This window comes from Schistocerca piceifrons, chromosome 3 (assembly GCF_021461385.2).
Source record: "Schistocerca piceifrons isolate TAMUIC-IGC-003096 chromosome 3, iqSchPice1.1, whole genome shotgun sequence".
Classification (NCBI taxonomy): domain Eukaryota; kingdom Metazoa; phylum Arthropoda; class Insecta; order Orthoptera; family Acrididae; genus Schistocerca; species Schistocerca piceifrons.
In genome coordinates, this window is record NC_060140.1 from 432,666,672 (window position 1) to 432,692,621 (window position 25,950).

The window sequence follows — 25,950 nt, forward strand, 5'->3', positions numbered from 1 at the left end:
AGGGAAGGAAAGATTCTTTCTGAGGAACACTATTGAGAAAAATTACAGAACTGGCATTTGAAGCTGAATGCAGAACGAGTCTACTGCTGCCAACATAGGTTTTGCATTAAGGACCATGAATATAAGATATAAGAAACTAGGGCTCATACAGGGCTGTAATTTTTTCCCTTGCTCTACTTGCAAGTGGGACAGGAAAGGTAATAACAATAGCTGAGACAGCTTAAGTTATTGGCTGACAGTTGCAGTGGGCTGGGCACAGCAGCTTTGTGGGCTCATCTCAACCAATAACATAACACGGTTTTGTAAACATCTCTATGGCAACACCTCTGTAGACAGCTACTGTTTTCACCTACAACCATTACCTCTTCACAGTCAAAATTTTGCAACAGTGCTGGGAGCTGTCAGGGATCTCCTTACACAGTCTTGACTATAGTAGTGGTACAGGGTACTTTCTGCCACTCATCGAACAGTGGCTTGCCGAGTGTGTACATAGATGTAGATGGTGGAATATTCATAGTACAAGAGTTTCACCCCAGCCCTCCAACCCGTCCAACCCCATTCATGGATGGTATGAAGGAAGAAAGAGAGTCCCTACATATGAGGCCAAGTTCCCCTAATTTTAATGAGTAATGAATTGGAGGAAGTTGTATGTTTCTTGGATTGCTCTTAAATGTCGGATCTCAGAATTATGCACATAAACTTCCAATGTTTTTCTTGTAATGTCTCCCACTGCAGCTTGCTGAGAACTTCCGTGACACTTTCACACTGACTACACAAGCACTCATTAGTTAATCCAAACTACTAAGGATCCCATGCCAACAAACAGTATTCAAGAACTAGTCAAACAAGGGTTCTGTAAGTGACCTGCTGCATGACTGCTATTACTAGTTAATGTTCAAGAAGAAAGACAGGTAAAAAATAATGATGCAGAAAGCACAAATAAATAAATTTGCAATTGGAAAAACAAAATTGCTCTATGCAGCTACAACATGACAAAAAACCACTCCATCTAGTACGAAGTACGATACTCAAAATCTGAAACTCTTTACCAATTTACGCTGTTGCGTAAACAAAATTTGGAATGCTACCCTTAGCTTAAGTAGGCCAGCACAAAATAAATGTATTTTAAATCAAAATGAATTTGTGAGTTCCTAGCAAATTTCTTGCTTCATATGGGAAGTGCATCAAATTCTACACATCAACAGCATACACTTTCTATGATGTATTCTGAAAATACTTGTGAATTAACTGTTGAAACAAAATCTAGACTGTTTTCCTGTTTTTACTTGTTCTTTCTACGATACTTTTTATTTCTGAAATGCTTTCTGAATTATATTACTCCTGTTTTGATGGTTAATGGTGCACCATATTATTACATGACTCACAAAGAGGCCAATATAAAAAGTGCTGTGATATTAAAAGAACAGAAATTTCATTTGACATGTAAATTATTTGTGTGAGAGAAAACCCAGGTTTATTATCACTGGTGAATTTACAAATGTCAGAATTAATTCATATTGAACATATGTGAGACAAGCACCAGTACATTATTCTCATTACAAAATTCTTAAAGCATTTTGTCTCTTTAAGTAAATAAATAACTGATGGAAAGAACCATTTGATTCAAAAACAAATAAGACATGAACATATATTTCATATTTTCTTTTTGGCATACGAAGCAAAATCCAAATTCACTACTAGTAGGAAGATTAACATAACTAAAGCATCACAGATAAAAGTTAGCATACCCACCATGCCAAAAAATATAAGGTGTTCCTCAACAGTCAACTCACAAAACAGCATGTTTTCCTGTGGGCAAAGCCCTAAGTTCTCACGAATTTTGTCCAAATTATCTTTGGTGTCATAGCCGTTTATCATCACAGAGCCACTTGTTGCTGAGAACATACCTGTTTTTGGGAAAATCATATCGTCTTTTTAGTACATAAGGAAGTACTTCAACATTCAACAGAGAAAAAAAATGTTAAAGATAAGAACAAAGAATTTCCCCCAATACAGTAAAAATGGAAAACGAAAAACTTACATGTCTCAAGACATTATATAAGAATCCGCATGTTTTGAAATCTGGGATCTCAGAATTTAAAACTAAGACTGTAACGTATTTCTTGTAATCTCTCCCATGTGGAACTTATCAAAGCACTTTAAGTGTAAAATGTGATTGAACAAGATTTTTCAGGATTCTAGATCTGGCTGATATGAGCAAGAATATATTCTTAGCTCAGGACACCATTAACTACTGCCTATTGTAACATCTGATAGACAGGCCAACATACAACACATCACACACCACTTCAATGCTGGGCAACAACAATCAGTGAACAGCCATACTACCCAGAATCACATCCCCAATGTGAGGAAAAGAGGAATGATTGTTTATGGATTTAAAGGCACTAAACACCTCTGTTATCAGTCCCTCATTTCACTGGACATTCATGCAAAGCAAAGTGAAATGGAAAAAGGAAAGTGGTTAGCTGCAGGATCTGTGGCCTTGTTATCACGAATGAAAATTTGTGGATCAGTATTAGATAGTTAAAGTAAGATAAAATCCAGGTAGCTATAAACCGTAGCTGATCACGGAAAAATCGGCACCAATGCAGATGTGGAAGTGGTCACAGCTGGAGTCCCCCTGCATCAGATACCTGTGGCAGGAGTTGCACACTTCACTCCCATACCATAATTTCATCACTGAAGTGTACGTCAAGGGTCATCAAAGTCAGTACGACTAAAATGGGGTGAGAAAATGAAGACTGTATAGACTACAGAGCTGATTAGCTAAAACAGATGAATAAAATATGTACATAAACTTAAAAAAAATGCATGGAAGTGCAGAGAGAGAGAAAGGGGGTTGAGGCCATTTGGGGTGCACACCACAACAAGAGGTACTCCCACCACATCTACGCCTGACACCTAAAGTTGAGATGCACTAAATCTGTTACAAAACCCACTTTCCACTAGGAACTGTTTGACTTTGTTAGCTGCTATCCCTCATCTGCAAATACAGAGGTTGGACAAAAATATAGAAACACCAAAAACATGATACTATGCATAATAAGGTGCAGGAAACCAATTTCCATTCAAAACAGCTACTTCCAGTCATCTCAGAATAGACATATACAGGTCCTGTATGGCTTTCAAAGAAATCTCATACCATCCAAAGTAGTAGCAAGTTCAGGTAACAATGATGGAGGTGAATAGCAATCATGCACACTTCTCTCCAGAGCAGACCAAAACGGCTACACAAGGACAATGAAGCACTGAAAACTGAATTACTGACTACAATGAAAGAAAATGATATTTTAACTCAAGAAAAACATTTCTGTGTGTGTGATATCCATCAAACGGAAATAAGCGAAACGGAATCCACGGTTTCTGAAAAACACCAGTCAAGTATGAAACAAAACCTTCAAAATACACATAGTGTGTGAAATGGGATCAAAAACCCACCCACCGGACTATCTGTTAACAAATACAAATGGGAAACAATGACCCACAAAAAGGACAAATGTGAAAGTGCCAAACCAAAACCAATTGAAAAAAGACCTATCTTGTTGGTGACTCCATACTTAAAAGTGTTACAGCTCCAGGCTGTGAAATTGCTGTTTGTCCCGGAATCTGATCGCATCAGAGCAGCAGACGCTTTCAAAATATTCTAAATTCAAAACAACGTGAAACAAAGTGGAAATGAAAAAGAAGGACAAATACGAAGGTGTTTTCATTCATGTCGGAACAAATTCCATCCAGAACAGCAGTGGGGAAGAAATGATCAGTGAAACATGGAATTTGATCTGCTCAGAGAAAAGTGTGTTTGCATATTCAAAAATTGTCATTAATACAATTTTACACAAAAGGTCATTAAGCGGTACATACCTAAACAAGATAAACAGTGAAATTGGGGAACAGTGTGACAAGCTGGGTGCAATTTTTGTAGACTCAAATAAATTTGTAAGTGGTAAGTGTCAGAGAGGATGGGCTACACTTGAACAGGTTAGGTTCAATGACTTTCAGCAAAATGATCGTCAACATCCGCAGAATCATTAAAAGCAAGGAAAACTTAAAACTTCCGAAACGGGCGAGAAAACAAAAGTGTTGGTCCAAAATGTAAACTGTAAATATAATGGAACAGATGATACTCTTCAAAGTATAAACAAACTCAAAAATTCTATCTTGACGCATCTAAATACAAACAGTTTAGCAGAAAAACATCCAAATCTTCATTATTCATGAACTTCAAGTTATTCTTTCTGAACTGGCAAACATAAAGGTAGTCACTTAAATGAACACTGGCTCACAAAAGAATGCGTAGATGTTGTAAATAAAAGTAGTAATTTTAAACTTGCCAGCAGCTTTTGTGGGGGCTTCTGTATCTTATTGCACCCTCCTTAAACTTTAAATTGAAAGAAGATTTTAGTTATCTAAATGAAGAATGTATTTTTGAAAGCTGTTGTGTAGAGCTGTGTGATTTAGAGTCACAGTTTGGATTTCTAAAAGGTTCTGATATTGAGAAGGCTATCTACACTTACAGTGAAAATGTACTTAATTCATTAGACAAAAAATTGCAGGCAACTGGTATATTTTGTGATCTGTCAAAGGCATTTGACTGTGTAAATCACAATATCCTTTTAAGTAAACTAGAATATTATAGTGTAACAGGAAATGCTGCAAAATGGTTCAAATCTTATATCTCTGGCAGGAAACAAAGGGTGTTATTACGAAAGAGACATGTATCAAGCTATCAGCATCATCCAACTGGGAACTAATTACATGTGGGGTCCCACAAGGTTCCATTTTGGGGCCCTTACTTTTTCTTGTGTATATCAATGACCTTTCATCAGTAACATTACCAGATGCCAAGTTTGTTTTGTTTGCTGATGATACAAACATTGCAATAAATAGCAAATCAAGTGTAGTCTTAGAAAGATCAGCCAATAAAATATTTGTAGACATTAATCACTGGTTCCTAGCCAATTCTTTGTCACTAAACTTTGAAAAAACACACTACATGCAGTTCAGAACTTGTAAGGGGTGTCCCAAGAGTATATGTCTAACATATGATGACAAGAAGATAGAAGAAGTGGACAGTGTTAAATTCTTGGGATTACAGCTTGATAATAAATTCAACTGGGAGGAGCACACCACAGAACTGCTGAAGCGTCTTAACAAATCTCTGTTTGCAATGCGAATTTTGTCAGACATAGGGGATATAAAAATGAAAAAGCTGGCATACTATGCTTACTTTCATTCCATAATGTCATATGGGATTATTTTCTGGGGTAATTCATCAAGCCAAGCTAAAGTTTTCCGGGCACAAAAACGTGCAGTAAGAATTATATGTGGTGTGAACTCAAGAACATCCTGCAGAAGCCTGTTTAGGGAACTAGGGATACTAACTACAGCTTCCCAATATATTTATTCCTTAATGAAATTTGTCATTAAAAATATATCACTTTTTCAAACCAACAGCTCAATTCATGGAATCAATACTAGAAATAAGAATAATCTTCACAAGGATTTAAAGTCACTTAGTCTTGTACAAAAAGGTGTGCATTATTCAGGAACACACATTTTCAATAACTTGCCAGCAGCCATAAAAAGCTTAACAACCAATGAAATTCAGTTTAAGAGAAGCCTAAAGGATTTATTGGTGGCCAACTCCTTCTACTCCATTGATGAATTTCTGAGGAAAACCAACTGATTTGTATATAAGTACAACATAACTTCTGCACAATTTCAGTGCAGTAATGTGTTCACTGAAAATTTGTGTGTGTGTGTGTGTGTGTGTGTGTGTGTGTGTGTGTGTGTAAGTATAATCTAACTTCTGCACCATTTCAGTGCAGTAATGTGTTCATTGTAAATAAGTATTACAGTAGTTGTATTACATGTTTCTTACCTTATAAATAAATAAAAAACTTTTTTATTTTAAATTCAGTGCAATAGTATTTGTAAAATGACTCTTAGTGTTCATTAAAAAATGACGATCATTCCACTTGGGACCTGTGGAATGGTACATTAGCTTATTTGTTTTAGTTTAAATATTTGTCATGTATTGTTGTTTTTCTGACATGTTCCACATCCTGGAGGACCTCCTCACTACGGATCAATTGGAATGAAAGTAAATCTAATCTAATCTAAATACAAAACATTTGTTTTAAAAAATTCAGAAAAATCACTCAGAAAGATGTGGAAGACACAATATTATCATTAAAAACAAAAATTCAGCTGGGTGGCATGGAATACCTTCCATGGTAATCAAGGCAGCACACCATATTATTTCATACCCATTGACTATTATTGTAAACCAGTCCTTTGAACATGGGTCTTTCCCAGATGTCCTAACATATGCAGAGATTAAGCCATTATTTAAAAAGGAATCGTATGGGAAACTACTGACCAATCTCTCTCTCCTTCCTGTTTTTTCTAAAATATTTGAAAAACTTGTGGCAAAACAACTAGAAAATTTCCTTACAGTAAATGACAGTATTTGTAAAAATCAGTTTGGTTTTCAAAGCACTATAAATGCCATAGGAGAATTTACAGGAAAAAATAAGCACATCCCTTGACCAGGGTACAAACATCTCAGGAATATTCTGTGATCTAACGAAAGCCTTTGACTCGGTGAACCACTCATTATTACTTTATAAACTGAAGAGCTGTGGGATCGACGAAACTGCTTTACAGTGGTTCAACTCTAATCTGACAGAAAGGAAGCAAAAGTTATTTTAACACCAAACTCAGTTAACTACCAATCCAAATGGAAAAAAATTTCCCAAGGAGTTCCACAGGGTTCAATATTGGGTCCTTACCTGTTCTTGCTGTATATAAATGATTTACCATTTAATATTGATGCTCATTCAGACTTGTTTGCAGATAACACCTCAATCCTGACAGAAAATGATACAATAGAGAAGATTCCAGATAGTATGCAAAATGTTCTGGGGAAACTGAAATCCTGGTTCCATAAAAATGGACTAAAGCTCAATGTTAAAGACCCAGATAATGCAATTTGCCTCTAAGTTGCCAGAGATATGTCCTAGACAAACAGCCCATAATAATCAGCTGATGACAGAAGTGAGCCATGTGAAATTCTTGGGTCTAAACCTTGATAAAAGTTTAAACTGGAAGACACATAGACTTCTTGACAAATAAAGTCCCTATCTTTTGCAATGTTTGTTTTATGTGTATCTGGTGCCACTCATATGGGCACAAGAAAGACAGTCTCCACAGTTATTTTGAATCTGGTATTTGGTATGGGATAATTTTCTGGGGAAACTCTAGAAGCAGTACAAGACTAGTAATTCTTCAGAAGAAAACCATTAGAAATGTGTGCTGCCCACAAAAATGAGTCATGTAGCACCATGTTCAAGAAATTAAAAATACTAACAATTACTTCACTGTACAGTTTTGAAATTTTGTGTTTTGTATATAATAATCAACATAATCTTCAAAAGTTCCATTTTAAGCATAGCTATGGAACTTGTCACAAGGAAAACTTCAAATTTCCTTCGCAGCACTTAAAGCTTTATGCACAAACACCACTATACATGGGGCTAAAAATGTTTAACAAATTAAAAGAAGGGAACATAATAACAATGGACCTTGGTTCGCTGAAAAGTTTACTCCAAAATATTTTGAGAGAGAAATGTTACTACACCATTTAAGAATTCATGAAAGACAGTCTGACACTTTGAACAATAAAAATATATAGCTAATATTGCAGTGTTGTGTGCATACAACAAAGGAAATTGTTAAACTCTTAATTTATAATTTTATTGGCATTATTCTTAAAATAGTGTAAAAAGAATTTATGTAAAAATTATATATTTATTTTTGCTAAACTTTATGTATCTCCTGATGTGTACAATGTATGCAATGAGACTAGTAAATCAAATTTTACACTTTACTTATATAATCATATGCAGCAGAAACAAACATGGTCACCATGTATTTGTGACAGGATTTGCGGTACATAATAAAATAGTGGTGATGGCTCTAGAAAATGTCAATAAAAGATATGTTACATCATGATCAAAGGTGTATATATAGAAACACCTCATTAGTAAGTGCCCATGGCCCAACTGAGGACAAGGAGGAAGATGTGAAAAATGAGTTCTATGGCACCTTAGACCAGATGTGCTCCAGATTACCACAGTATGACACCAAAAATGTGTTGGGAGACTAAAGTACCAAAGTAGGGCAAGAACACTACTGACAACCAGGCATAGGCATGGTTCAGCTTGCACACTGAATCAAATGACAACACTATAAGGCTCATCAACTTGCCCACAGCTAAAAATATGAAAATAGCCAGTACATCATTTCCCCATAAAGACATACATAAAGCAACATGGTCCTCAATGGATGGACTAACTAGGAACCAAATAGATGATGCACTGATAGGGAAAAAACATAAAAAGGAAGTAACATATGTTTGGACAATGAGAGGAGCTGGTAGGATCAGACAGTTCTCTTGTGTTAATAAAGATGGAACAGTCATTACCAAAACAACCAAGTAAGAGCAACAGTGGCAAGAGAACACAAAGAATAGATGTGATTAGGCTAAAAGAGGAGGAGGTGAATATACAGTTTAAGATTAAGCTTAGAAATAGATTCACAGAATTAGAGAAAGCAATAGGAAAGATGGTGAAAATATCAATACAAAATGGAACAAGATGATAACAGTTATAAAGGAGACAACACAGGATGTACCAAGAGATAACAATAGTAGCAATATCAAGTGCAAGCCATGGTCCAATGAAACATGTAGAAAAGCAGTTCAGGGCAGGACGAAATCCAGACAGGCAATGCTCAGCATTAACAAATATGAAAACCTAATAAAATACATGACAGCCATGAGAGAAATTAAGAGAACAATCAGATGAGAGAAACGATCATTCAGAAATAAACAGATACAAAAGACAGGCAGAGGAGGACCATAGCCAGAACAACAGTAAACTGTTATACAGGACAATGAGAAGCTACAGGAAGAAGTACAGAGCTAAACCTGTGATAAATTAAGGATAAGAATGAAAAACTTATCACTACAAATGAAAGGAATTTAGAGAACTGGAGGAGACATTTCAGAGAACTACCAAACAACCCAGTAGATACCTCCAATGACAAAAACATGATAGAAATCAACCAGAACATACAACCATTAGTTAAAGAACCAACTCTAATGGAGGTGAAGGCAGCAATAAAAAGACAGAGAAATGGGACGGCATAGCCACGATATCAGCAGAGCTTATCAAAGAAGGGAGAGACAAGACATATGAATGATTAGCCAAACTGATAGAAGAGGTGCCAAGGAAAGAAGTAATGTTGGAGCAATGAAAAACTGCTGCTGCATGTCCCATATGCAAGAAGGGAGACAAATTGTTGACACAGAACAATAGAGGGATATCTCTCCTATGCACATGCTACAAAATAACATGAAGAATTGTACTGAACAGGCTCAAACCATACACTGAAGAAATATGAGAGACAGCACAAGTAGGGTTCACAAAAGGTTAAGTCAACAACAAGCCGAATATTCACTCTAAGGCAAATACTAGATAAAAACTGGAAGCACAATCACTATGTTCATAGACTACAACAAAGCATAAGACAATTTAGTGAGAGAGGAGATGTGGAGGATAATGGCAGTGTGTGGGATACCAGACAAGGTAATAAAGCTAACTGGAATCAAAGTGCAGAGTGAAAGTACAGGGGAGTTTTCAGAAATATTTGAGGTAAAAACAGGAGGGAGAAAGGGTGATGATATATCACCAACCCTGTTTAATTTGGCACTCAATAACATCCTGAGGAAAGTAACACAATGACGTACAGGAGTCACCATAGGGAAAAGATAAATGCTCTTGCTTTCGCAGATGATATTGTGATGACAGGAAAGAACATAGAAGACTTGGAGAAAATGGGAAATGTATTGATGGAAGAAGCTAAGAAAGTTCACAGTAATAGGAAGAAGAGTTCAATTAGGACTAAACCATCTAACAATCAGGAATCTAACAATACAGGAGACAGACACATTCACACACCTTGGTGTCAATGACAAATAACAAAACCTTACAGAACAAGAGTTTGTAATGAGTGTTCGAGCTGAGGTAAGATGTCTAGGAGCTGTACATAACCTCATAAGATCTAAGTTACTATCCACGCAGGCAAAAATAAGAATACATCATACCATCATCAAAACAATAGTGTGCTACGCAAGCAAATATAGTACTGAGAAAAATGGAGCACTGAAAGAAAATTAACAGTGCAGAATAAGGAAAAACTGAAAATTCAGACAATCATACAAACTACCTGACATTGTAGCGTGTGTTATACAGACACGTTAGGAGTTGAGGGGACAACATAGTAATAAAGGAAGTAACCGAAGGAGAAGCCGAAGGAATGATCACTAGGACAGCTGAAAATTAGGTGGAAGGATAATACCATGGGAGACATTCAGATATTGGGTGTGGGAGATGAAGATGCAGCCGACAGGAAGGTGGGGAAGGCTGGACGGAGTGAGGCCAATACCAGCTGTAGTTTGTGGGGCCAGTGTAAGTAAGTAAGTAGGTAGGAAATCAAGATTGTGATGCAATTTTATCAGCCAATCACAGCTCGTATAACGTGATTCCCCTATTCATGACAGCAGGTATTCAGAGCATAGAACTTGTGATGTAGTCAGCCAATAGCAGCATCAGTGTTAAGTAGTACCAACATGCAAATAGGGAAAGCTAATGGTTTAAATTATAAACATTCAGTATAGCTACATGAAAAGCTCAGCTTTCATCTATAAGATTGGTTGTCAAAATTTTTTTGCTGTTTTTCCTGAGGGTGTGGTTAGGCAGGATCCTAAAAGCACAGCTCATATTGCAGAGCTGAATATTTCTGACAAGCACAATTACAAATTTCACTACTGTGCACCAAAAATTTTGTGGGTTACCTGGATGAACAAATGTTCTGACAAGCACTTCGACTTTTCCATAGAAAAGCCAATAAAGTGTGAAACTGCTCAACAATTCACCTCGCACTGTTTTATGAAGGATCATTATTACATAATTTTTTATATATAAAAGGACTAAAATGAAACACTAACTTTAAAGCTTGGTCTTTCTCTTGTGTATTACCCTTTAAGATACATCAAAGAAACACGCCAATAAGTTTTAAATAATGGCATAAATGGCTGGTCTTCTGGGCCCAAAATTTTTCTAAGCAGCTGGACCTCAGGGTGTTAAGTTTTGAATAAGAGTCAAACATTCCGTGATTTAAGAAATTGTCATTCTCACATTTAACACAATCCATCTTGCATAAAAGGTAATTTACTTTGAAAGAAACACTTCTCAAATCACCAATGACAATATTTTCCTGCAACCTGTTGTAAATGTAGACAGTTGTGGTGTCACACTCATCGAAATCAGTTTGTTGTTACGAAGTATTGCACAGTCTTTGTCCTAAAGCCTTTGACACATTTCAGTGTCTATAGGTGCTTGTGTGAGCTGTTTGTTTTGTTGTAAATGGCAAATTGGAACTAAAATTTTATTTTGGTGTTATTCTCTCATTTATATTTTCTTGCTTTGTTAGAGTATCAGTTCTCACCAGTAAAAATTACAAACATTTAACTGGGAACTAACACAAGAAAAATTCCCAGAATTTTAAAAAGTTTACAGGCTTTTCCCAGATTTTTCCCGAGCCTTTTCCCAGATTTACAGGTTGTCCCAGGCATATACACTCTGTAGTATTAGAGGATTTAATTCAATGCTCTCCTGATTAGCTAGCACTGATGTATCTGCATTGCTGTCAAGGTCACATCAACTGTGATAGATGCTATCTCAGAGTGGTGTTGACCATTGGAAAATAGATTCAATGAACCACTGCTGAAACAAATTGGCCCTTTGCCCCAAAAACTTCGATGTTAAGATGTATCTGCACCACAGTAGGGAAGTATGAGAACTTCATACTGAAGTTTCTTCTTTCACATTCCTTCCAAAATAATGACTTTTCCACATTCTTCCTATACAGATGGTTGGTCATATAATGTGGGCTTTCCCTGCCGGTACTGATGTATTTGATCTTATGGAAAATAGAAATTAAAGTACGATGAGAATAATTTAAAAAACCCACACGTCTGCAGTAAACTGAAAATCCATCATTGCAGCCCATTCTTCTGACCTCCACACTGGAATTTGTAACTGACAAGCCACTGATGCAGTACTGGAGGAGGAAAAGAAAACTGCAAAATTGCCAAAAAATAAGAGCCACTCTACAGGACTCCTTATTGTAGACATTAAGGATATGTATAGTGCTGCTAACATAGGTAAAAAATATAATGTTTCCATCAACACATTTCTCCTAATCTTCGAAAGCTGTTTTTCATTATAATTTTTAAAACATGGAACTAGCCCTAACAAGTAAAAGAGATTGCTGACTAACGGTATTAGAAGATCATGCTGAACAAAGTAGGAATTAAATCAAAATGTTGTAATAAGTCACAATTGATTGACACACTAAATGGACTTTGTCAGTTGCTTGGAATCCAAACACAGCCAAAAACATTTTGCATCAACAGGGAATTCACTACTCACAATGTAAGTTGCTGTGCCCCATTCTTATAACACACTAAGCTGGAGAATTACCCTTGCTACAGAATACTCAGTTTACTGTAACATTGTCTGACAGTTGTTTCCATGTCTACCTGAAACTCACTCGGTCAACTGTCCATGACCAACATTATCAGATAATACATTGAAGCAATGCTTGTGTGGCCTTGGGAGACAACCTCCACATCCAAGGAAAACACCAGGGCTTCTGACAATTGTTCAGCAGCTCTCTGACTGTCACAAACTGATGCCAAATAGCCTACTTTGTGGCACAGTCCATACATGGTGTTCACATTTTGGCAATTCTGCTTCCCCACCTCCCAAATGTCAGAAAGTATATCCCCTGCTACTGCCATAAGTTCATGTGATTCTGCAATCTGGGCAACTTCATCTAAAGAAGGTTTGGACAAGGCCAATTCCCTAGTTTAGATCTCAGAAGCTAGTGCTCACATCTCTAATTAGCAAGGCAGCATACCCTCCTCAGATCCCAGGTGGCATAAATAACATGCCAAATTAGTAAACTTTGTATAGATACAGCTCCAATGTAATGCCAGAGATACAGCTGTTAGAGTTTCCCAGGCATCTGCTAGAGGTCTACACAGATTCCTGCAAGTCTCAGCAGTCAGGTACGTAAACTGCCAAGTGTAATCATTGTTTGATGAGTGCATGCAACAAACAACAGACAAAATGATGTCAAGGTGTTGTAAGGTCTATTTATTTACATTGTATGTTAAAAAATACTCCTATTTAATATGTGACCACATTAATACCACTGCTGTGGTCACATTAATGCACTGTGCTACAAAATAATTTGTACACATGTTGGATAGGACACAACGGAACTGAAAATGTATTACTATGTACATTAGCATACATGTCTCAAAACTTATTCATTGATAGTCATTGAGTATCTTTAGTCTTGCTTTATACATTTGGTACTGATCTTCTGAAGTAGCATTTATATCTGTAGATTTCTGTTTTGTTCAAAATAAGAAAATTTTTTCCTCCTTTAGTGTCAGATGCACAGATAATTAAGGAGTTGGAGAGACCTCTAGAGTTTGATGGAGACAGAATTTGATGGAGACATCTCACAAATCAAAGGCACATCCAGTGCTGAAGAATACAGAGCAGATATTGTTTTCGCAACAGAGGTGGAAAGTGATGGTCATTTATGTGACATTGCTTAAGATACTGCGACAAAGTGGTGGTAGACAGAAAGCGAGAAGTGCCCCTTTTTGAAGTTATATTTCTCAGACTCAGTACACGGCTTTAAATTTTTCATAATGTCATACAATCCCACACCGCTGAGCAACAATAAGGTGATTAACCAACTGGATTGACAATATGCCGTAACTGGTAATGCAGCAAGAACCAGCATAGGTAATTCTCCCACTTTTCTGTAAATTCATCAAAATTGGCGGATGGCTTGGGGTCGGTGGAGGAAAAGGCTCTTCTGCAGATGCCTGGTCCACCACCAGCCAGTGTGGGAGCAGAGCAATCCCACACACTGCTTGAAGAAGTCCTGCACCTACTCCTGAGGCAACTGTTGTAGTTGTTGCTTCTGGAGGCACAATTTTCTCTGCCAGCATTACAAAAATGCCGGATCCACATTGGCCACAAAGGAACAATATAATATGGAATAAAAGTGCCGCACATAGAACAACATCCGTATCACCATTTTTGTATCTGCACAGGCATGCCATCACTGCAAACCATCCCGACAGTACAAATGTCACTGTTCTAGAAAGCTTTACATGTGGTCAATCTACAAGCGCACAGTCCGAAACCACTTTCAGTTCACATATGGTATTTTACGCTCAGAAATGGGCACTTGGAGCAATGATTTGTGTAAGTTCACGAACCTCTTGACACCCCTGTTCAGGATTCTAACACTGGCCTCTTAATTTTCTTTGATGTCATGTCTTTCTTGTTAACAACAAGAATTAGCAGCTTTCACACAGTTAATACTGGGCAGAAATCAAATCTACATTGGTATTATACCTCCTTAACTCTCGTACAGAAAGTCATGCAGTTTATTGCTGCATCTATTTTCAATAAGCTACCACAAGAATTAAAAAATCTTAGCAGTAAACCTCACTCTTTCACATCAAACTTGAATTCACTCTAGGAAAAAAAATTAAGCAAATTCCTGTGTTATATTGTTGGCTATGCTAACATATACTCAGCAGCTTGTGGTCTTCATTATTAACACGTAATTTCATGTGCTGACTCATTCCATGAGCATGGGGATTCACCTCATCAGTTTGGTCCTGTAGAACTAAATGTGTGAAACAAGAAAATAAATAAAATATTCCTGCACCAATCATTATGGAAAACAGAGATAGTAACAACTGTATAGGAGAGCAAGGTCTCTCATAATCACATCCTTGGATAAAATTTTCTCCTTCTTCTTGAAGTATCAAATTTGAATAAAAACTCATACTTTCAATTATTATATCAATTGTCTTCATCAGGAATAACTGATTTTGTAACTGCTGCTGTAACCATCCAAAATAAGATTATGCAAAAACTAATAAGACTGATGAATCTAAAACAATACAGTGTTTCCCAGAAGGAATTGTCAGTATTCTCAAATATGACAGATATGATCATTTGAAGAAAATAATTCTACTAAATATTTGCTTTAAAATGCATACCATAAGAGCTATGAGCACTACTACATCTTCAATAATGTAAACAAAATGTCTTCTATGGCAAGCTCTTTACTTTCCATAATTTGAGAGGTGGTAGTACAGGCCAAAACAACAACAAAAAAGTCCACTACACACAGGCTCCCAAGCGCATAACTTAAAGAGCTATGAGCACTTTTCATCTTCGGTACTGTGAAACACATCTCTTCTGCTGAACAAGTGCTCACAGCTATTAAAACATGCACCTTATTGTCTCATAAACACAGACCCTTTTTTCTTGTTTTGCTCCATACTACCTGTTCCCAAAATATGAAAGTAAAGAGCTCACAGCAGAAGAGGTTTCTTCTTCTTCTTCTTCTTCTTCTTCTTCTTCTTCGCCTTTGTCCCACAGCAGCACAGGGTCAGCATGGTTATTAATGGATTTGACAATTTTAGTTTAAGGGGCAGCCAGATGCATTTGCTATCACCATCATGTTACACTATCCCCACCCTAACTGTCTGCATGCCAGCACACCTCCCTGTCCCAGAAGCATCGCCTTAATACGCATGGCTACCCGGGCAGTTGGTGCTCTTAGCTCTTAAGGTATGTACCTTAGTGCCTTTTTTTTTTTTTTACTGCTTTGAGTGATTGTTCCTGTCACGCCCCTGAATACTGACCATTCTTCATGGGACACAGTACATTTATTGTGAAATAAAGACAAATAAAATTATATTATTAATAAAATAAAAGTAGTCTGTTCAACAGTGCACATCAGCAAAATCAAAATCTGCTGTTGGGTCACACTCAAGGCTGCTCTGTTCCACACCACGTTTTTTTAACATGATTTGGTCTTTCACAGCATGCTGTCTAAAAGATGGTGGAGACTTTGTCGCTCAGGCGTGTACCTGTCTTCAACGAGGGCCAATCTGTAGTCATTCAGTGCATGTGGAGATCTACTGGTGAAGGCAAATTGTAGATTTCAACTGATCCCAGGTATGCCCAATCCATTTCATGTCAGTGGATAACACAACCATTCCATTCAGTTGATTCCTGCCTCCTGGAGAAAGGCCTTTACAGTCATGCACAGGGTACTCATGCAGTAGTGCCTTAAAAGATGAACACATTGCTGAGATGTTGACTTTAGGGGTGGGCAAAAGGCAGGAGGATCCTATTGCAATGCTGTAAAGTCCTCAAGTAATAAAGGATAGTGGTGAGAAGTGTTCAATATCTGTACATTACACTGGCCACAACATAACTGACCTACCTGTCTGCTGAACTTATGGGACTGAATGCTTGGGAAGCTGTATTGGTACATAGTTCCTTCCACACCTTTCCGCAAGTATTATCAGGTGTCTGACAAATCCTACATTCATTCATAAAGAAAACCAACTGCCATTGATCCAGATTCCAATCCAGGGGTTTCCTTCACCACCTTCTTTGCACATCATGGTGCATAGATTCTGTACTGCTCTTTCTAATGGAGGCCTAGATACCAAACTCATCATGTGAAATGAAATTATCATATGACATTATCAGTCAGGAGAAGCCGACTGGGGTCGTTTGGCAGCTTGGTGCAATTCTTTCTATTTGATGCCACTTTGGTGACTTGTGCATTGATGAATATTAAATGAAATAATTAGGGTAGCACAAAAACCCAGCCCGAGATTTTTTCAAATCTCCAATATGGCTGGGAACCAAACATGGATCCAATGATCTAGGCAAAGCAACATTAACCACTAGCCATGAGTTAAGGACCTTTATCATGTGGAGATGGTTGCGTATTACCTGTGTTAACAAAGCCATAAGAGTAGTTTACACAGAATAGTGGTTGAATGTTCAAATGATGTTTCTATGATGTACACCAACCCAGCAAGCAACTTTCCGCTCTAACAACACTTCTTGCACTCACGATCTAAGGTTGAATGAACTTTTTGAAGTACACTGACAGACTGAATAGTGTACACAAGACACACCGCCCAATTCATGACTGGAGACAGCGTGCATTCCAGGACAACTGTAGAAATGCAAATTTCCTTTTCTACCTCCATTAAAAAAGTAACTGTGTGCAGTAATTTTCTATGGTAAACGCATCATTAAGATGATTTCTGTAAGCAGTTTATAACAAACAAACAACTGGGTGAATTTCTGTATAGGCTCTCTACATCGACAGGCTGCTTCCGTGCACTACAAAGACTGTAGCCGCTATACTGGCTTTTTGATGCACATGCATTCAATGTGAACAGAAGAGAGAGAACATTTTAAAAAGGAATAAGAAAATGTCTGTAGAATGGTCTGTGACAATTTACAAGTAATAATGCTTGTAAAAATAAATAGGGCACTTCATCCCAGAATATCTTTCAAATCTCTACTGTGTTCTTACTAAGGAGGGAACAGGTCTGCAGATCGTTCTCCTGTTGTGAGTGATCCCACTTACACATTTAAAATTATCACAATATTGCTCTGTCACATAGTAAAAGTGGTCCTTAATGAGTACGTGGGTCCCTAAAATGTTTCACTGTTGTCGCAGATGATGTCTGTTTTTAGGCATTACCTGCCAAAAATGTGCACTCTGGAGGAGACTTGCAGCCAAGTTTAACCCACTTAACACAGAATAAAACTACGTTGTTGGAAGATGTTGCACTTATACCCTTCTTGGGAAGAAACTCCCAAACTGAACATCTACTGCATATATAAACCAAAGAAATCATTATACACTGATATCCTTCCTCCCCTCTTATCCCCATTGCCATTTGTGCACTGCACATAATTAACCTCTCATTAAAAAGTAAAGCCAAAATTACATAAAACCCTAAGCACTAGCATCTACAAGAACTATGTACTGTATCTTACAGCTCCACTAGCACACCTGCGAACACTTCTCAATTGTTACAAATGTATGGGAATTGGATGTATGTCCCCCCCCCCTCTCTCTCTCTCTCTCTCTCTCTCTCTCTCTCTCTCTCTCTGAGCCTATATTATTATCACTGTAAATGCAATCTTGATTGGCAACTGAACTCACTTAAAAACAAAAAAATGGGTAAATTGGTTGGGATCACTGCCATACAGAGTATGAGAGACCTCACCAGCTGTTGGATCTGTAGGGAATCTAGTTTCAAAGTTTTGAAATAGTTCTGATCTGTGAATGCATGGGATTATAAAGTTTTGGATGATTCAGATTTCACAATAATTTCTAATCATAAGCGGATAAGCCATAAATACAAATTTCATGTATACTGTTAAAACTGGCCCCAACAAAGAAAATGAAACTGCACATCTGCACAACACAGCAAACCATTTTCTTTCTACTGTCGGTTTTAACAGAAACCCCCCCCCCCCCCTCTCACACACACACACACACACACACACACACACACACACACACACACACACACACAGTGTTAGGGGTACAGCTACAGATATAGTGTCAACTGCCACCTTAATATGCATCCACTTCAGCGTGTTCTCTGCATCAAATATTCTTCCCACAAATACACCACATAATTTACTACCTAGTATTTTCTGTACAGTCTCAAATGTACCATGAAGTAGACTACACCTATCAGTGTAGACCATCTGTTTTGCACCCATGCGTCCACACTTAAATACCTGACTTTCTGGCCATCAAAAATGAACATTAGTGTCTTGCTTATGCCTTTTGTATTAATCAACTCTTAACAGCTATACTACTAGTATGTAAATGAAGTAAATACTGATGTAATGGTGTTCAGTACACTGTCCTCAGTCACGAACAGAAATGTACGTATGAATACACCTAAAATCCCACAAACTAATGTTTACTATAGCATTGTGCAAAAATTCAAAACGATTCGGTCAAGAACTTTTCGAGAATTTTGGAAAGCACACTTTGTTTTTGTATTAGTATAGATAGATATATACACACTGAAGTGCCAAAGAAACTTGTATAGGCATGTGTACTGAGATATATAAACAGGCAGAATATGGCATTGCGGTCGTCAACACCTACATAAGACAACAAGTGTCTGGTGTAGTTGTTAGATCGGTTACTGAGGCTACAATGGCAGGTTATCAAGATTTAAGCAAGTTTGAACATGGTGTTCTACTCGCTGCATGAGCGATGGGCCACAGCATCTCCGATACAGCAATGAAGTGGTGATTTTCCAGTATGACTATTTCGCAAGTGTACCATGAATATCAGGAATCCAGTAAAACATCAAATCTCTGACATGGCTGCGACCGGAAAAAGTTGTTGCAAGAATTGGGCCAACGACTGAAGAGAATCATTCAATGTAACAGTAGTACAATCGTTCTGCAAATTGCTGCGTATTTCAATGCTGGACCATCATCAACAAGTATCAGCATGTGAACCATCCAACAAAACACCACTAATGTAGGCTTTTGGAGCCAAAGGCCCGCTTTTATACCCTTGATGACTGCATGACACAGGGCTTATGCCTCACCTGGGCTCATCAACACCGACACTGGACTGATGATGACTGGAAGTATGTTGCCTGGTCAGACGAGTCTCGCTTCAAATTGTGTCGAGTGGATGGATGTGTATGGGCATGGAGACACCCTCATGAATCCACGGACCCCGCATGTCAGCAGGGGACTGTTTAAGCTGGTGAAGGCTCTGTAATGGTGTGGGATGTGTGCAGCTGGAGTGATATGGGGCCCATGATACATCTAGATACAATGACAGGTGACAAGTACATAAGCATCGTGTCTGATCACCTACATCCATTTATGTCTATTGTGTACTCCGACAGACTTGGGCAATTCCAGCAGTACAATGGGACACCCCAAATGTCCAAAATTGCTAAAGATTGCTCCAGGAACACTGTTGTGAGTTTCAACACTTCTGCTGGCCACCAAAGCCCATAGTCGTGAATAATATTGAGCATATCTGGGATGCCTTGCAACTTACTGTTCAGAAGAGGTTGGCAGCCCTGCAGCCAAGCGACTAGCGCGAGGTTTGGTGTTCTCGTAAAGATAAGTTATTTTAGATTATAAAACACATAGATTAGTACTGATTACGTGGTAAATAAGTGTATTAGTGTGCCGTTTAAGTGTACCATTAAAGGTTTCATTTCTCATTACGTAATATAGCAGAAAACGCGAAAAGACCGTACAGTCGTATTTTCTGTTTACGTTCTGCTGCAGCAAATCTATAGAATTTCGTTTAGTTGTTCCTTGCTCTCTCCAGCAATTTAACTTAACGTACCTCTTCATTATTTAACTAGCATTTCCGGAAAGTAGCGTAAAGTTTAACTTGTTGTTTCAGAAACTTTGCACTTTTGTTTTTGTTTACACACAGTTGCGTATAGGCCAAATTTGTGTAACCATATTTTCGTGTTTATCTGTAATTTAACTGACTTATTCTTAATAAATTATTACGTTTATCATGAGTGAAAAGTGCTTGACTTGCCGTAGAATTGTTAGGTCGGGGCTTTGGTGTGATGGGTGCTGTAGTTTTTTCCATGTGGGTGACTGTAGTGGCGTGGGAATAGGGGAAGTAAATGAGACTCATCAGTGGTTTTGTAGGATTTGTAGTAGAGATAGGAAGATACTGGAACAGGAGGGGAAAATTGCTGCCCTTCAGGCTGAGTTAGACAAGGCCAGGGGAGATCTTGACAGGTTAAGGAGGGAGAAGGGTAAAGAGAGGTGGGAAGTGGCAACAGGCAACAGGAGGAACAGGCCTAGAACTTTGTCTGACAGCTTTATGGTGAATGTGGAAAATAGATTTGACCTGTTGCTTCAGTTAGAAGCTGGTGAGCCTCAAGCAGTTACAGGTGTAGACAGGGCACAACAAACTTTCAGCAGCAAATTGAAAAGTAAGAATGTAGGGAAATCAGTAAAGAGAAAGAAAGTGTTGTTGTTAGGTAGTTCCCATGGAAGAGGTGTTGGCCAACTCTTGCAGGATGAACTAGGATCAGAATACCAGATCACCAATTTTTTTAAACCTAGTGCTGGTCTGGAGCAGGTGACAGAGGATTTAGGATCACTTTGCAAAGATTTCACTAAGGAAGACACCGTGGTTATAGTGGGTGGGGCAGGTAACAGTATTGACAGAGATCCTGGGTACAGCATAGAGTGTGACCTGGCGAAGATTGCATCAGCATCGAGGCATACCAGTGTTGAGTTTGTATCTGTTCTTGGGCGCCATGACCGACCTCATTTGAACTCTTCTGTCAAGAGAGTTAATTTGGAGCTGGAACGGCTGCTCATGTCGGGTGCGGGGTCACACATTGGTGTGGTTCATGTTGATTCTGTCAGTAGGTGGGATTATACTAGGCATGGCCTTCACCTCAACAGGAAGGGGAAGGGTAAATTGGCTGGGGAAATAGCAGGAAAGTTAAAGGGGGGAGGCACTGTCATGAGTGGTAAAATACCAGTGGTTATAGGATTCAGAAAAGACCCTTTTTTAGGGTAGGGAGGACAGAAAGAAAACAAATTTTAAGAGATGTTAGAACTGAGACAAACCTTCAGTTTGAGAAAGAAATCAAAAAACATAATTCCAGCTTATTACATCAACATAAACAGCCATTGGTTAAGAATTTTCAACTGTCAGCAGATATTTTAACTCCATCCAATTTTAAGTCAGTCAATGTGAAATGTCAGCTATCTTTATTGCATCAAAATATTCGAGGACTGAGAAATAAAATTAATGAATTAACTATCTGCATAGATGAATTAGAGTCTTCAAACCCAGCTGACATAATCTGCCTCTCTGAACATCATGTGACCACTGGTATAGAACTTTTAAGTGTTACAGGGTTTAGGTTAGCATCTCACTATTGTAGATCAGAAATGGAGAAAGGAGGAGTTGCCACATTCATCAGGAACTGTCATAAATTTAAGAACATAGACATTCATAAATTTTGCCTAGAACAGCATATGGAAGCATGTGCAACAGAATTAGATTTTCACAAAAAATCTTTCATAATATTAAGTGTATATCGAGCACCTGCAGGTAACTTTAATCTGTTTGTAAACCACCTTGAAGCTGTACTGGCCCATTTAACAACCAAAAACAAAGAAATAGTGGTTGCTGGTGATTTCAATGTAGATTTCCTTAAAGACTCTCCCAATAAGAACCTATTTGAGTTAGTAACACTATCATTCAACTTAATTCCCACAGTAAAGTTCCCCACTAGGATAACCACTTGCTCACAAACAGCCATTGATAATATCTTTATAGAAAAGTCAAATGAACAAAATTATATTACAAAACCAATAGTCAATGGCCTCTCAGACCATGACATGCAGTTCCTTCTGTTAAATGTTAATACTGAACAGGATATAAAATCTGTTAAATCTGAGCTCACGAGGGTAATCAGTAAGCCAAAAATTGATTATTTTAGGACACTCCTCAGAGACATTCACTGGACTGATGTTTACAGTGCTCATGGCATGAATGAAAAATATAACATTTTTGCTAATAAAGTGCTTACCTTATTTGAACACTGCTTTCCCCCAAAACTTACCAAGGTTAGAGCAAAGTCTACAAAGAAGCCATGGATTACTCGAGGAATAGGGGTATCTTGTAAAACAAAAAGAAAACTGTATCTGTCAATCCGAAACATTTCCAATGTTGATGCTATAGCACATTATAAGAAATACTGCAAAATATTAAAGACTGTAATACGGATGTCAAAGCAAATATATTACAAGGAAAAGATAGTCATATCAGATAACAAAATAAAGACAATATGGGATATAGTGAAGGAGGAGACCGGTAGAACCAGACATGAAGAGGAACAAATAGCATTAAGAGTAAATGATGCATTGGTGACAGATGTGTATAGTGTTGCAGAACTTTTTAACAAACATTTTATAACTGTTACTGAAAAGATGGGGTTGTCAGGTTCGGTAGATGCTGCTATGGATTACCTTAGACCAGACATTTCAAGTAACTTCCATAATATGAATTTGACCCTCACTACCCCAACAGAAATAATGTCCATCATAAAATCTTTAAAATCAAAAACATCTAGTGGGTATGATGAAATATCAACAAAGTTAATTAAAGAATGTGATTCTGAGCTAAGTAACATATTAAGCTATCTGTGTAACCAGTCGTTTATCAGTGGAATATTTCCCGAATGGCTGAAATATGCTGAAGTTAAGCCACTGTTTAAGAAGGGAGATAAAGAAATAGCATCAAATTTCCGTCCAATTTCACTGTTGCCAGCATTCTCAAAAATTTTCGAAAAAGTAATGTACAGTCGTCTTTATAACCATCTTATCTCAAATAACATACTGTCAAAGTCACAGTTTGGATTTCTAAAAGGTTCTGATATTGAGAAGGCTATCTACACTTACAGTGAAAATGTACTTAATTCATTAGACAAAAAATTGCAGGCAACTGGTATATTTTGTGATCTGTCAAAGGCATTTGACTGTGTAAATCACAATATCCTTTTAAGTAAACTAGAATATTATAGTGTAACAGGAAATGCTGCAAAATGGTTCAAATCTTATATCTCTGGCAGGAAACAAAGGGTGTTATTAGGAAAGAGACATGTATCAAGCTATCAGGCATCATCCAACTGGGAACTAATTACATGTGGGGTCCCACAAGGTTCCATTTTGGGGCCCTTACTTTTTCTTGTGTATATCAATGACCTTTCATCAGTAACATTACCAGATGCCAAGTTTGTTTTGTTTGCTGATGATACAAACATTGCAATAAATAGCAAATCAAGTGTAGTCTTAGAAAGATCAGCCAATAAAATATTTGTAGACATTAATCACTGGTTCCTAGCCAATTCTTTGTCACTAAACTTTGAAAAAACACACTACATGCAGTTCAGAACTTGTAAGGGGTGTCCCAAGAGTATATGTCTAACATATGATGACAAGAAGATAGAAGAAGTGGACGGTGTTAAATTCTTGGGATTACAGCTTGATAATAAATTCAACTGGGAGGAGCACACCACAGAACTGCTGAAGCGTCTTAACAAATCTCTGTTTGCAATGCGAATTTTGTCAGACATAGGGGATATAAAAATGAAAAAGCTGGCATACTATGCTTACTTTCATTCCATAATGTCATATGGGATTATTTTCTGGGGTAATTCATCAAGCCAAGCTAAAGTTTTCCGGGCACAAAAACGTGCAGTAAGAATTATATTTGGTGTGAACTCAAGAACATCCTGCAGAAGCCTGTTTAGGGAACTAGGGATACTAACTACAGCTTCCCAATATATTTATTCCTTAATGAAATTTGTCATTAAAAATATATCACTTTTTCAAACCAACAGCTCAATTCATGGAATCAATACTAGAAATAAGAATAATCTTCACAAGGATTTAAAGTCACTTAGTCTTGTACAAAAAGGTGTGCATTATTCAGGAACACACATTTTCAATAACTTGCCAGCAGCCATAAAAAGCTTAACAACCAATGAAATTCAGTTTAAGAGAAGCCTAAAGGATTTATTGGTGGCCAACTCCTTCTACTCCATTGATGAATTTCTGAGGAAAACCAACTGATTTGTATATAAGTACAACATAACTTCTGCACAATTTCAGTGCAGTAATGTGTTCACTGAAAATTTGTGTGTGTGTGTGTGTGTGTGTGTGTGTGTGTGTGTGTGTGTGTGTGTGTGTGTGTAAGTATAATCTAACTTCTGCACCATTTCAGTGCAGTAATGTGTTCATTGTAAATAAGTATTACAGTAGTTGTATTACATGTTTCTTACCTTATAAATAAATAAAAAACTTTTTTATTTTAAATTCAGTGCAATAGTATTTGTAAAATGACTCTTAGTGTTCATTAAAAAATGACGATCATTCCACTTGGGACCTGTGGAATGGTACATTAGCTTATTTGTTTTAGTTTAAATATTTGTCATGTATTGTTGTTTTTCTGACATGTTCCACATCCTGGAGGACCTCCTCACTACGGATCAATTGGAATGAAAGTAAATCTAATCTAATCTAATCTAAGAGCTCTCCGCTCCTCTTACACTCTTATGGGTTTATGGATAGCCCTGCATAATTCTGCATGATTCATAGTGTCAATTCCCTCCAGCACTACTTCAGACATTAGTTGAGTCCATGCCATGTCGTGTTGCAGCTCTTCTGCATGCTCGTGGGGGCCCTACACAATATTCGTGTGGTGTACCAGTTTCTTTGACTCTTCAGTGTATAATTATATATTGCACAGGATCACGAGGAACTGTCTTAGAAGCTTGTAAGTCTGTTGCAGGGTATATTGTGCTGACAAATAATTGTTAAGAAAAGCATACGATATGCTGCACAATTCCCAATTTAGTTACCACTGAAGTTAGCCAATCAGCCCATTGATAGCAAAAATTCAAGCAGCCCACTAGTGACTGTGCTGCCAAATGTGTTTCTCGTTTAATTTAACCAAACAAGAAAGTGATACAAAAATTGTATATGGAATGCTAGTAAGGATCACACCTGGGTGAAAGGCTTAGCTTCAATCTATCCTATGAGAACAATTGACAGTAACTGTATCTGGTGGGCCACTTGAATTTGCACATGCAATCGCCTGATTGGCTAACGCCAATGCTAATTAACTCTGAAACAGTGCAACATATCAAATTTTTTTCTACAATTATTTCTCAACACAACCTACCCTGTAACACCCTTACAAGCTTTTCAGACTTTCTGATCACCCAGTATATTTTTAAAAATATGCAGCCTATATCTGTCCAAATGTTTCTTAGAGTAACATGAACGATTTTAAGTACATCAGTTGAGAACTTCG

General features: G+C 37.6%; 1 protein-coding gene across 2 annotated transcripts in view; it reads right to left on the bottom strand.

The window, feature by feature from the left end:
• Positions 1-25,950, bottom strand: part of LOC124787703 (phospholipid-transporting ATPase ABCA1-like) — a 446,510-nt gene that overhangs the window by 275,665 nt on the left and 144,895 nt on the right. For both annotated transcript variants that reach the window (XM_047254537.1, XM_047254536.1), the window contains one exon: positions 1,753-1,907. In XM_047254537.1, coding sequence (XP_047110493.1) covers positions 1,753-1,907 — 155 coding nt within the window. The remainder of the gene's footprint in view (positions 1-1,752; positions 1,908-25,950) is intronic.